This window comes from Scylla paramamosain, chromosome 7, assembly GCF_035594125.1.
Source record: "Scylla paramamosain isolate STU-SP2022 chromosome 7, ASM3559412v1, whole genome shotgun sequence".
NCBI classification, from domain to species: Eukaryota; Metazoa; Arthropoda; class Malacostraca; order Decapoda; family Portunidae; genus Scylla; species Scylla paramamosain.
The window spans coordinates 13,840,091-13,852,500 of NC_087157.1; the positions used below are offsets into that span (position 1 = coordinate 13,840,091).

At 41.0% G+C, this 12,410-nt stretch overlaps 1 protein-coding gene across 9 annotated transcripts in view; it reads right to left on the bottom strand.

Annotated features, from left to right (window-relative positions):
* LOC135102104 (muscle-specific protein 300 kDa-like) overlaps positions 1–12,410 on the bottom strand; it is a 241,276-nt gene that overhangs the window by 198,641 nt on the left and 30,225 nt on the right. For all 9 annotated transcript variants that reach the window (XM_064006869.1, XM_064006870.1, XM_064006871.1 and 6 more), the window contains exons 2-7: positions 6,937–6,998; positions 5,201–5,381; positions 4,471–4,563; positions 1,263–1,480; positions 818–920; positions 9–197 (exon numbers count right to left, since the gene is read on the bottom strand). In XM_064006869.1, the coding sequence (XP_063862939.1) occupies positions 9–197; positions 818–920; positions 1,263–1,480; positions 4,471–4,563; positions 5,201–5,335 (738 nt within the window). In that variant the 5' untranslated portion in view covers positions 5,336–5,381; positions 6,937–6,998. The remainder of the gene's footprint in view (positions 1–8; positions 198–817; positions 921–1,262; positions 1,481–4,470; positions 4,564–5,200; positions 5,382–6,936; positions 6,999–12,410) is intronic.

The window sequence follows — 12,410 nt, forward strand, 5'->3', positions numbered from 1 at the left end:
ATACTAACTGGAACTGTAGAGGTTCCAGGTTCTGGAAATTTGTGAAGGAATGATGCCACGTAAGTCATGATTGACTTTTCGTCCGGCTTGTCAACATCCACATCCTCGGCGTCCAGGAGGGAGGGAATGCCCAGGCCTCGCTCGGCTATACGGAACGCAGCCTCCAGTCGCGCCTTATTCGTCATCTGGATCATCGTCTGTGGGGGAGAGAACGCAATAATGCAGCATACAGTATTTACTATGTATTCATATCATGACAATATAAAGACGATTAAGTTTACGTACATGTAAAGGAGGCTGTTCAAGAATACATGAGAGAGAGAGAGAGAGAGAGAGAGAGAGAGAGAGAGAGAGAGAGAGAGAGAGAGAGAGAGAGAGAGAGAGAGAGAGAGAGAGAGAGAGAGAGAGAGAGAGAGAGATCCTGCTCAATAGTAAGATAAAATTAAACATCTAGATCCACAGGCCAACTTAATTTCAAATGTGTCCTGTTATTCTCAGGTACGTATTTGATTTTTTTTTTTTTTTCATCCGGCAGAGCTTTCAGTTTAGTGCTCCATTTTATCAGAAGAAAGGGATGCATTCCTGCCATAAAAAAAAAAAAAAAATATATATATATATATATATATATATACTCGTATATATATATATATATATATATATATATATATATATATATATATATATATATATATATATATATATATATATATATATATATATATATATATATATATATGTGTGTGTGTGTGTGTGTGTGTGTGTGTGTGTGTGTGTGTGGGTGTGTGTGTGTGTGTTTGTAATGTGTTGTAATTCTTACTTGCAGATTCACGAGGCGAGGGTTGATGCATTGGATAAGGGCAAGGAATGCAGTGCCGTCCCGCCAACTCGTTCCAAAGTCGTTCACGATTATGCCAAACTTCCTGAAAGGTGATAATAGTAGTAGTAGTAGTAGTAGTAGTAGTAGTAGTAGTAACTGCTCAAAGCAAATAAATGTTCCTCTAAAAAAGAAAAAAAAAAAAGATCGAGGTTCCCGATAACAATGAACACAATTACGTAACACCTTCATAGGCTACACACCATAAAGTACACAATTATTGAACACAAGCCACATATTGCCGAAGAAGCTTATAGTGACATAATTCATAACTGAAAACTAGTAACCTACAGACAGAGGGAAAAAAAGAAGAAAAAATTCCTCACGGGAGGGAGGAATATGCTTGGTTGGCTGGCGAGTGATAAATGTTTGCACAGGGATTCCTTACTTGGTGACTGTCTGGCGCACCCACTCCAGCAAGGTCTTCTTCGCCCCCATCTTCCACTTTTCAGCGGCAGCGGAGCGGCGTGTGACGGAGGGTCGGTCGCGGGAAATAGTGCAACCCTCCGTCCACGACGCCATCGAGAAGGGCGAGTCGCTCCTCGTTCCCGCCTCCTGCTCCATCAGCTGGCTCAGACGCTCCAGCTGGCGGGTGTTCTCCTCGATCTGGGGGCACGGCCAAGGACACTTGTATTACACTTGTCCATGTAACACTACACACTGTAGGCAGGATACTCGTAAAAAGTATACTTGTATGGGAAAAAAATGCATTGTACTGGGAGATCTTTGTATTGCATATTCATTAACCAAGAACAATCTATAATCTCTCTTTGTGAAATGAAATACTGAAAGTAATTTTTCAAAAGTGTATAAGCATGTTCTGGATCATCATGAAGACCATGGTGGAGCCATCACATAGCCTACTCGTGAGTACAAATAAATTTATGAGATATAACAGTAAGGCGCTATTGTCTAATGTGAAAGAGTCACGTTTCAATTAACGTACGATTAGGTAATGCATGCATCTAATTGGTTGTGATAAAAAAAGGAAAAAAAAAAAAAAAAGTAAATTAAGGCGTAAAAACGTTTTTTTCTTTTTTCTTTTCGATACAATCGGATAAAACCAAATTTTAACATCTACTATGCATAAGATGGTAACAAGATCAAGTAATGCATGCAGACAGTGCCTCAAGGTGTGCGCTGCATGATGAGGTGCCTGGTGGATGCCATATTTGGTGATGGTGCTAGAGAAATAAAAGTTTGTACACATATTTTTAAATGTTTTACTAAGGTACTACTGTCTTGTGTAGCAATATTTCCTACGTGTTCTCTGAACGTGAGGAGACAACTGCAATAGTACTGGAGTTCGAACAGGCACACCTACGTGATGAAAACTCAAGTACTGTGAACGTAAACCAACAAAACGTGCTTGAATGCTAACCATGTCGTGTTGCCGCTGTCGTCCATAATAGCATTTGGTTATCATTCCCTTCAGCCGCACATCATGAATTACTGAGGTTTATTAAATACAGAATATTGTGATATGGATAGGATACCTAAGGCAAGGCGTGGTAGAACTTGTGTGCATGGCGAATACTACACGAGACAAGTCATGAGTGCAGGAAGCGCGGGGCGAGGCAAGACCAAAAGACATTTCTTGGTAGTAGACCGAGACATGCAGTCCAGGCCGGTGCGTGTTGTGCTGGGCCGCCTCCGCCACGCCCTGCCAAGGGTGGCGGCCCACTCCTCGCTGCTACGTGTCACTACGATCAGCTGGTGGTGCGAGGCGGGCTCCTCACCCTCAGTGTTAAGGCGAACAATGACTGAACTCACCACGTATATAGTGTCCTCCTCCTCCCAATCCACCTCCTCCTCCTCCCAATCCACCACCTCCTCCTCCCACTCCCACTCCTCATCCTCGGGTACTTTGATCTATGCATTAAAGAGGTGTTGAGAAATAAGCTCAGGACTTCCATAAGATGTCAAAATACAGTTTTCTCTACAACTACATTAAGCTGTCAACTCTGAACATAGTACTGAAGACAAAATGTACATATAATACAATGCAATATCTACTGTACATAATTAACATTTATAACTGAAATTATCGTGTTAGTTTGGACCTAGTGACACATGTGACACCTGGTTTGTATAGCTGCACACAGACAGTCTTAGTAATGTACTTAGACTGAGTCTACCTCCTGATGTCACTGTGTGTGCAAACGTGGACGAATGTTTGCCGCAGTGCACTGTGGGACTGACACGGAGCAGCGGATAAGAGGGAACACGGAGGAAAACTTCAAAGTTGTTTAAGCTGGCAAAGTGCATCTGGAGGCTTGCCCCGCGTCAGTCCCAAACGAGGCACCACGATGAACACCGCTTGGCGTGGTTACGGGACACAGGTCTGTTAGTGCTGACAACATTTATTCCGTTTATTCTACAAAACTCGTTACTAGATAGGTTGAGCTGCATTAAGAGCAAAGGTATGAGAAAAGAATTGAGCTGAATTGTAAATAAATAAATAAATAAATAAATAAATAAATAAATAAAATATATATATATATAATATATATATATATATATATATATATATATATATATATATATATATATATATATATATATATATATATATATATATATATATATATATATATATATATATATATACTGTGATGTGGCTCAGGGTGCCTGCTGCAAGGAAGGCTCCCACATAGGGACGCTCCACCAGCTGGCACAGTGCAGCCGCTGCGTGCCATCATCAGGAGCACCATTACACACACATATAATGGTGATCCGATAACACATCCTAGTCTAAACCTTCCCGTGTGCAGCGCGCTGCACTCGTTTTCGCTACTAATCCCCCTACTAATCGTGTCTCAGAGTGATGATAATAATGCCTAAAAGTGTGCTGTGACTAGCGAGGTGTTCTGTACAAGCTCTGTGTTGCTGAGGTATAGGGGCGGTGGTGCAGCGGGCGACGAGGCTCCGCACGCTCGGGGAGGTGATGCTCGCGGCCCCAGGTATTGGAAACCGACGGAAAGATGCCTATTTACATGAGAACAAAAGGGCCAAGAAAGGTGCCATGTCCATAACATGGAAACTAGTCATGCAACAGATCAGTGCCTGGACGCTTCACAAAAGACGGTGTGGGTGTGGAAGGCTGTGAGAACGGCACGCAAGGTGTGGGTCGTCTAACCTGTGTGTACGAGTGACATCTCTCTACATCCGGACTCTGGCTATGTCTGGTCCCGACACCCTGTAAAGTTGGCATTATTTCACTGAACGTGACCTTGCTTCAACCTCCCCGACGAGTGAATGACCTTTCTTGGCAGCAAGGACTACCTCTAGTTATTTCTTGACATTAAAAATTTAGCGAATAGTAAGTTTTCTTTAACTATAAGCCTCAATTTCTCCACCCTGTCACAAGTGTTGCTGCTGACTCAGCCTCAACATTTTTTACACCAAGGTCTTCCCTGCCACCTCCCCACCAGGCCTGCCACCCCTCCCAGCTATGAGTATGGCGCCAGGTGGCCGCTCTTCCATGTGAGGATTCTGAGTTGCCTGTCTAGGCCGAAGAAAGCCTTAAACCCGAGCTTGTGGGAGATACAGGCACGGCAGCGGTAGTCATGGTGGAAGTTGGGTGACGCTCCTACCTGGAAGTAGAGGATGACGGTCCATATAAGGCCCAGCACCACCGAGGGCCGCCCGTCCACCAGGTCCGTAGGGTTGATGTTCACAAGCTTTATCTGAGGAGAGAAGGAGGTGGTTTAGGATCGCATCTCACCATAAAGCACCACAAGATAACATAAACATACTACTGTGAATTGTTCATGTTGACAAGTAGTTGGGTTTAGGAAGGGGGATAAAAACCCAGGGAGGAGTTAGGATTCTTTTAATCTCTAACGTTTCGGCCTGAATAGCCATCCTCAGAGAGACCATCTGAAATATAACAAGGAATTCAAATCTAATGGCACCAAGTTTACTTCAAAACAAAAACCTCCATTATGGTAATCAAATGAATACTCAAAAAAGAAGAGAGAGAGAGAGAAGATAAGGAGAGAGAGAGAGAGAGAGAGAGAGAGAGAGAGAGAGAGAGAGAGAGAGAGAGAGAGAGAGAGAGAGAGAGAGAGAGAGAGAGAGAGAGAGAGAGAGAGAGAGAGAGAGAGAGAGAGAGAGAGAGAAAACTATTGCTGAGTCAAATCAACAATTAAACAATACTAAGTCCAAAATCTTTCTTTTCCTCCAAGTGAACTATTATGATAAGAAACTTAAGAAACCTAATGGCACCAAGTCCTCATTAAAATTCAAAACCAAAACCTCCATTAACACAAATCAACAAATAAAACCACCCATAAGTACTTAAAAACATCAAGTGAAGCACACCCTTTTGCTCTGTAGGAACTGTAGTGCCGTGTTGGCGTTGCTGAGGAAGTGTGGCCGGCGGAGGACGCGGCCCTTCTCGATGGGCAGCTTCTCCCCCGACAGCACCTCCCAGCAGGGCGAGCAGCGCGGTGCCATCCTTCAGGTCCTCGATCAGATCACTTAGCTTCAGTGGTGGAACGTGCTGCGCGGGAGAGAAGGAAGAGGATGCTGGAGACCTGCTGGGTGATTATGGGGGCGGGGGGAGAGAGAGAGAGAGAGAGAGAGAGAGAGAGAGAGAGAGAGAGAGAGAGAGAGAGAGAGAGAGAGAGAGAGAGAGAGAGAGAGAGAGAGAGAGAGAGTCTTAAAAAATTAGCTACGCCATGTGACTTTGCGTGGTTGGTAAAAAAAAAAAAAAAAAAGGACAACGAGGGGGAAAAAAAGTCGAAGAAACGCCTGATGAGAAACAGAACTGGAACTACCTGTAAAACTTGTCCATCTTAATGAAAGAACGCCAGACGCTAAATACCCGTGCCACTGATAGGCTGGAAATACACAACCGCGCCAAAAAGAAAGAAAAAAAAGAAAAGAAAAGTAAAAAGAAAAAAATTATAAAACTAGAATGGTAAATAAAACAAAATAATATAAAATGGATAAATAAATAAATATATACACAGAATGCGGATGTTTAGATAGATAACCAGAGTTCATTTATATAAACAATGAACAATATAAAAAAAAAGAAAAAAAAAAAAAAATATATATATATATATATATATATATATATATATATATATATATATATATATATATATATAATATATATATATATATATATATATATATGTATATATATATATATATATATATATATATATATATATATATATATATATATATATATATATATATATATATATATATATATATATATATATATATATATATATATATAATATATATATATATATATATATATATATATATATATATATATATATATATATATATATATATATATATATATATATATATATATATATATATATATATATATATATATATATATATATATATATATATATATATATATATATATATATATATATATATATATATATATATATATATATATATATATATATATATATATATATATATATATATATATATATATTGTTATATAAGACAAAAAAAAAAACCGCAGCTGAAGTGTATAGTTTCTGATTAACGGGCAAAATTCTCTACCGACCGAGCTTCTCCGGGAAATATTTTGTTTAATATTCATACACACATTATGAACAATTCCAACTTCCTACCACTTAACTCAACCCTATACAACAACCTAAGCAAGAGTGTCCTTTCAATCAACGCGGGATTTTAGAACGCTGGGTAGAAAGCGAAAGGTGTGTGTGGTTGGGAGCACTGCCCTATACTATGCACATATTACGGACTACCCTAAGTTCCTATTACTTAACACAAACCCATACGATAAAGCAGGCAAAAGTGCAAAATTGGCCTTTCAAGCACTCGGGATCTATAAACGCCACACATACATTATGAAGAAATTTAACTCCCTACCATTAGCTCAAGGCTATACGATAACTTAAGCAAGAGTGTCTTTCAAGCATGCGGGATATTGAAAGTGCAGGATAGGGAGCAACGGATGGGTGTGGTCGGGGCCGCTGCTCTACCCACGTGCTAGTAATGATGATGGTGGAATTGCTGATGTCTTTATTGTTGCTGCTGCTCTTACTCACCCGAGCTAAGTGAGCGTTGATCCAGTTCATGAAGGTCTTTTTCTGCACCCTTTCTTGCTCATCTGTGGGAGAAGAGAAACACGAATGAATACCTTGGGAAATGAATGAATGAATATATAAATAAATGAATAAATACCCACGAGTATATAACACACCTTGACAAATGAATGAATGAATAAATTAATAAATAAATACGAATACATAACACACACACACACACACACACACACACACACACACACACACACACACACACGATGTCATGACACGTCGAAACAGAAGCAACAGTCTCATGGGAACATTAAATTATGAACAGGAGGAAGAAATGATTGCTACAAACACCAGTCAGGAATAAATAGTGATTAAGCCAGAGCAATTCTTGGACGAAAAGAAAAAAAAAGAAGAGAAGAAAAAGATTACCACGGACAAAGAGAAAACTCACAGTAGAGAGAAAAAATACGGTAATCTCTTAACAACATTTAATTGCGACCCAAATGTAGAAAAGAACTAATAGACGCCAAAAATACTCAGCAGAAATCAAATAAAGTTAAGGTCACGTACGTAGTTTCAAGGCAAATTTTACGACGGACGAAGATCAAAGTTAAAATCAGAAAAAAAAAGATTGAGAACTCAGAGTTATTTCGACACGATGAAAGCGGAGACGGAGACCTAAATTACAAGAAACAAGAGGTGAGAGGTTGTATCTACAGGGGCAGGCTTCCTCTCGCCCCAACACCACCACATAACACGACTTGTGGAACCTGTCATCACCACCACCACACCACTCCTATATCCCTCCTCTCACCCACAGCCCTTGACCCAATGCCACTCTTACGTACATCCACTCACAAAGACATCCACTTCACCTTATCCATTCTAAGTATTCCTGTGCATTCCCTCAACAATGTCTATTTTATACTTTTTTTGCATGTGCTCTTACGTATCAACAGAACAATGAACATGCAAACTTTCCACCTACTTATGCACCTCAACACACACACACACACACACACACACACACACACACACACGCAGATACATCAGAGACTGCATTCCAACCTTATTTTTTTCACGGCACCCTGAAGCTTGGGCGTAATGATAGTAATTTCAGTCATCAAACTAATGCCCCGGTTAAGGGAGGAGTTATCATACGCTGCCAAGTATTACACGCGGCTACGTCGTTCCGTTTATCCTCCCTACTAAACTCTAAACAAGACGTATGAAACATGGCAGTGGTGAGAACCTTTGACAGATCCGTATATCAAGGCAGAGGAATGATAGGGTGTTTGCGTAAGGAAACCCCGAGGGAAAGGTGACCTACAGAGAAAGGGGAACACGGGGTGGGTGGCTTAAGAACACACCGGGCAGCCTGGCCGCTATTTGACACCCGTGGCACCCTCACCCACTGACAGGCCGGCAGTGCCCCGCGCCCTACCCCAAGGTGAAGGAGGAAGAAGAAAAGGACGAAAATAAGAAAGAGAGGAGGTATGTACATAGGAATAGATGGAAGAAAGAGAGTTACTAGGGAGTGAGTTTATTCTTGTAACTTTAGTATAGCATGTGCACTAATTGCCTGAATTGCTGAAAAATAAATAATCCTGAGTGTTCTTACGATAACGATAACAACCACAGCAATAGCAGCAGTAATAATCACAACCTCAGCCACAATAACAACATCAACACCAAGAACAACACTAAGGTTGAGAAAAGCACAACTGCAGACATCTATGCGATATGAGATGGTGTTGTGTACGCAGCAGTTAATGATTTGCTACGTACGTAATAATAATACATCAATGATTATTCTTTCAATCATCTTAAATGAAATCCGACACCATTCCCACGCACTCCTGGGTCGGGAGGGGAGATTAAAACAGGTGGCACAATATACACACTAACAAACCCGAGAGGTGCACAGGTAGAAGGGAAGGAATCGTAAAGAGCAACATGTATTAAGTCTACCAGGAGCTTATAATACTGACAGACCGCTGATATTAAATATTTTATTTATTTATTTTTTTCACTTCAGGAAACTGAATGAAGGAGGGATAGGGTTAGTGTTTGATAATGATAAGGAGGAGGAGGAGGAGGAGGAAGAGAGGGGCTTAGAGGAGTAGTAGGACTCTGGTGTCTAGTGTCATAGTACGTGGTGGAGTGCGTCGGGGGTCACCCAACGGGCCACACCTGTTTGGTCACTATCTCGCCTTACCTTCCCGCCCACCGCTCCTTTCCATCCCTACACACCTCTACAACCCTACGGCAGATCACTACTGCCCTTATATTCTCCTCCCATCCTTATCCACCACCACCACCATCACCACCGTCTTTACTATCCGCCTCTCAGTTTAGATTAGATTAGTGTCTCAGAAATAGCCACGTCAGACCTATTGCTGCTTGTTTTTCTTTCTCCTCGTACCCTTTTTCGCCACACACCTGTTCCTCCCTCTCTCTCTCCCCCCACACACACACACCTGTGGTACACCTCAGCCCTCAAACACCTGCCTTTGTCACGCCTTATCTGGTCTCTGTATCAAGCTAGGAATTTATACACCATGTTTAACTGATGCAGTCTCTCTCTCTCTCTCTCTCTCTCTCTCTCTCTCTCTCTCTCTCTCTCTCTCTCTCTCTCTCTCTCTCTCTCTCTCTCTCTCTCTCACTGAAAGAGAAAACGAGAAATAAAACAGGAAGGAGGAAAAACACAAAGAAAAAGTAAAAGTATAAAAGAAAAATCCAAGAAAATGAATGAGAAAGTAGAAAAGTGTCGTCATTTAATTTAATTCAATTATGATTTTTTTTTATTTCAGTTTAGGATTTCATAAATGAAATAAAAAATAAAAACAGACTATGATAATAATTCTTCTTCTCTGCTACTAATGTTAATTTGTCTCGTCTCTGCGTGAATGTGTCATGCTAAGCGTGCAACATACGCGGCGTTTGTTTGCTCTGTGTTTAGCGACGCCTCCTCCCGCTTGGTGGTGCTGTTGGTTGTGAGCCTCGCTGCCGCGATAAAGAATGGACGGAGAAAAAATTCAGGTCACACTAGACTCACGAGTTATTTACACAGTCCATTTCAGCCTAAGCCACAGCCTTGTTAGCTTAAGACTCACGCACTACGCAATGTTTTTTTTTTCTTTCTTTTCTTTTATACCTACTTTCTGTTTTTCTACTTCGAAAAAAAAAAGAAAACGTTAAAAGGATGTATTAAAAACAATTCAAAACAATCAGTCCTGGATGAAAATTCAAAGAAAGGAAAAGGTTCTCATGATAAAAAATAAAGAAAAGAAAAGAAAAAAAGGATAATATCTTAAGATTACTTACACTGAGATAATTTGTAGGACGTAAGATAATTTACTTAATGAAATACACAAAGAAGAAAATATCATATGACGCTGACATACATTTCAGAAAATCAACGTGTCCTTTTGCCCTCCTTTCCCTCCTCCTCTTCCTCCTCCTCCTTCTCCTCCTCCTCCTCCTCCTCCTCCTCCTCCTTCCTTCCTTCCTTTCTTCCTTAGAGTTTCTTGTCCCGCCATCCAGCAGAAGCCATGACGAAGGAAGATCACGCAAAAAACAAAGCACTGTTTTGAAGTCAGGTCGGGTCAAACTAATCAAAACATCGCATTGAGGTTAGGCCAGCTGTTTTATCTCTACTCTTTCTTTCCAAAACGGCTGCTATCTTAATCCCCGATAATTCCTTATTTCTCCCTCAGCACCGCCCGCTCTGCTCCCATCGCCCACCCATCCTCTCCTACAGACAGACTCCTTCCTACATTCTCCTCCCTACTGAGATCCCTCCTCCCCACCTCTCAATCACACACACTTATGCCCTATCCTTCTCTTCTTTCCTCCCTGTCTGTCGCCCCGTTTCTCTCCACATACCTTCCTTCTCCCTTACAGTCAACCTCAATTCCCTCTCCCCACTACCACTGCATCTCCTCTCTTCCTTCACTTTATTCACTCGTACTACCACCTACGCTTCTGCACTAACCCACCCAACCCCTCCCTCCCCCTCTCTCACATGTCCCAACTTCCCCAACCGCCTCTGGATTCCTCCCTCCCCCTCCTCTCCTCCTCTCCATCTTATCCACCCCTCCCCCCACCCAAATATCACCCACGCATCAGCACTAATCCCCACAGCATTCGTTCCTCCTCCCTCCCTTACCTCCCCCACCTCGCTCGTCAGTCCCTCCCCGCCGCCCACGCACTAAAGAAAGGTCAGAGGGTGGACGCTGCGGTAAAAATGTCCAGTCACTAATTTTCTGTGATGGTCATGAAGAATTAAAAGAAAGAAAGGCCGTGGAAGATTAACTCCTTGTGTATCGAGGCGTGTGTTTTGTTTGATTCTGTTTGTTACTGGAGGGTTATATTATGTTTATTATGATTTTTTTTTATCTATTTATTTATATATCTACAGATTTATGTATTTACTCGTATTTGTATATTGATGTACTATCGCATCACTTCCTTCCCTGTCAGTGGCAGTATTTAAGATTACATTCTAAATCTGCATCACACCGTTTCACCAAGCTTGAGTTGGACCCATAGTAATTAAGACCTGTGACTGTTATCAAATGTCATATTAGTGTAACACGAAGGTAAACACGAATATAAACGCACTCTGATATTCTTTTCCCCTCTGAGGTGTTTGTCTGAAGTCACGACACGAAGGGATTATCATATTGGGGATGGTAATAAAGGGGTGAACTGGCAAATTAGTGCTGATGCAAAACATACAAAACAAACATTCTGGGACACCGCTGGCTGGGTGATAAGGTTAATTTTACATGACTAGCGATCATGTATAGGAAAAGACAGGAAAACAAGTGTTATTGTTGGAAAGTGTTTACTACCATAAAAAAGAAAAAAAAAAAAAAGGAAATCATTAGACACATTCTACAGGATCGCAAACTGAGTGATGAGGTTAGTTTTATACATGACAATTATCGTACAGTTTGTTGAGGAAAAAATTCGAAAACACATGCTGACTTGGAATGTGTGTACGACTGAAAACATACAAAAGAGATATTCTAGGACACCGCTAATTGAGAGAAAAGAGTAACATAGTGAAGGATTTATCGAAAATAAAAGTATGAATGAAACAAATGAAGAGAACAAACACCATGCTAGTAAATGAACACGATGAAGAAGTAAACACACGTAGAAAAAAAATAACAAAACAACAAAATGAGACAACAGTTTAGAAAAAAAAGTACAACAACAACAAACATTCCACGCCAACAATAATGTTAACGAGGAAGGAAAACAAAACATCTAGTTAGGTCTTCCATTTCATTCTGTCATCGGCAACCTCGTCCACTGTGTCGAGTGTTTTGGCTCAGCAACCCACGAGTCATGTAGGCAAACATTGACTCTCTTTCATGGCGGGAGGGAGCATGTAGAGAGAGAGAGAGAGAGAGAGAGAGAGAGAGAGAGAGAGAGAGAGAGAGAGAGAGAGAGAGAGAGAGAGAGAGAGA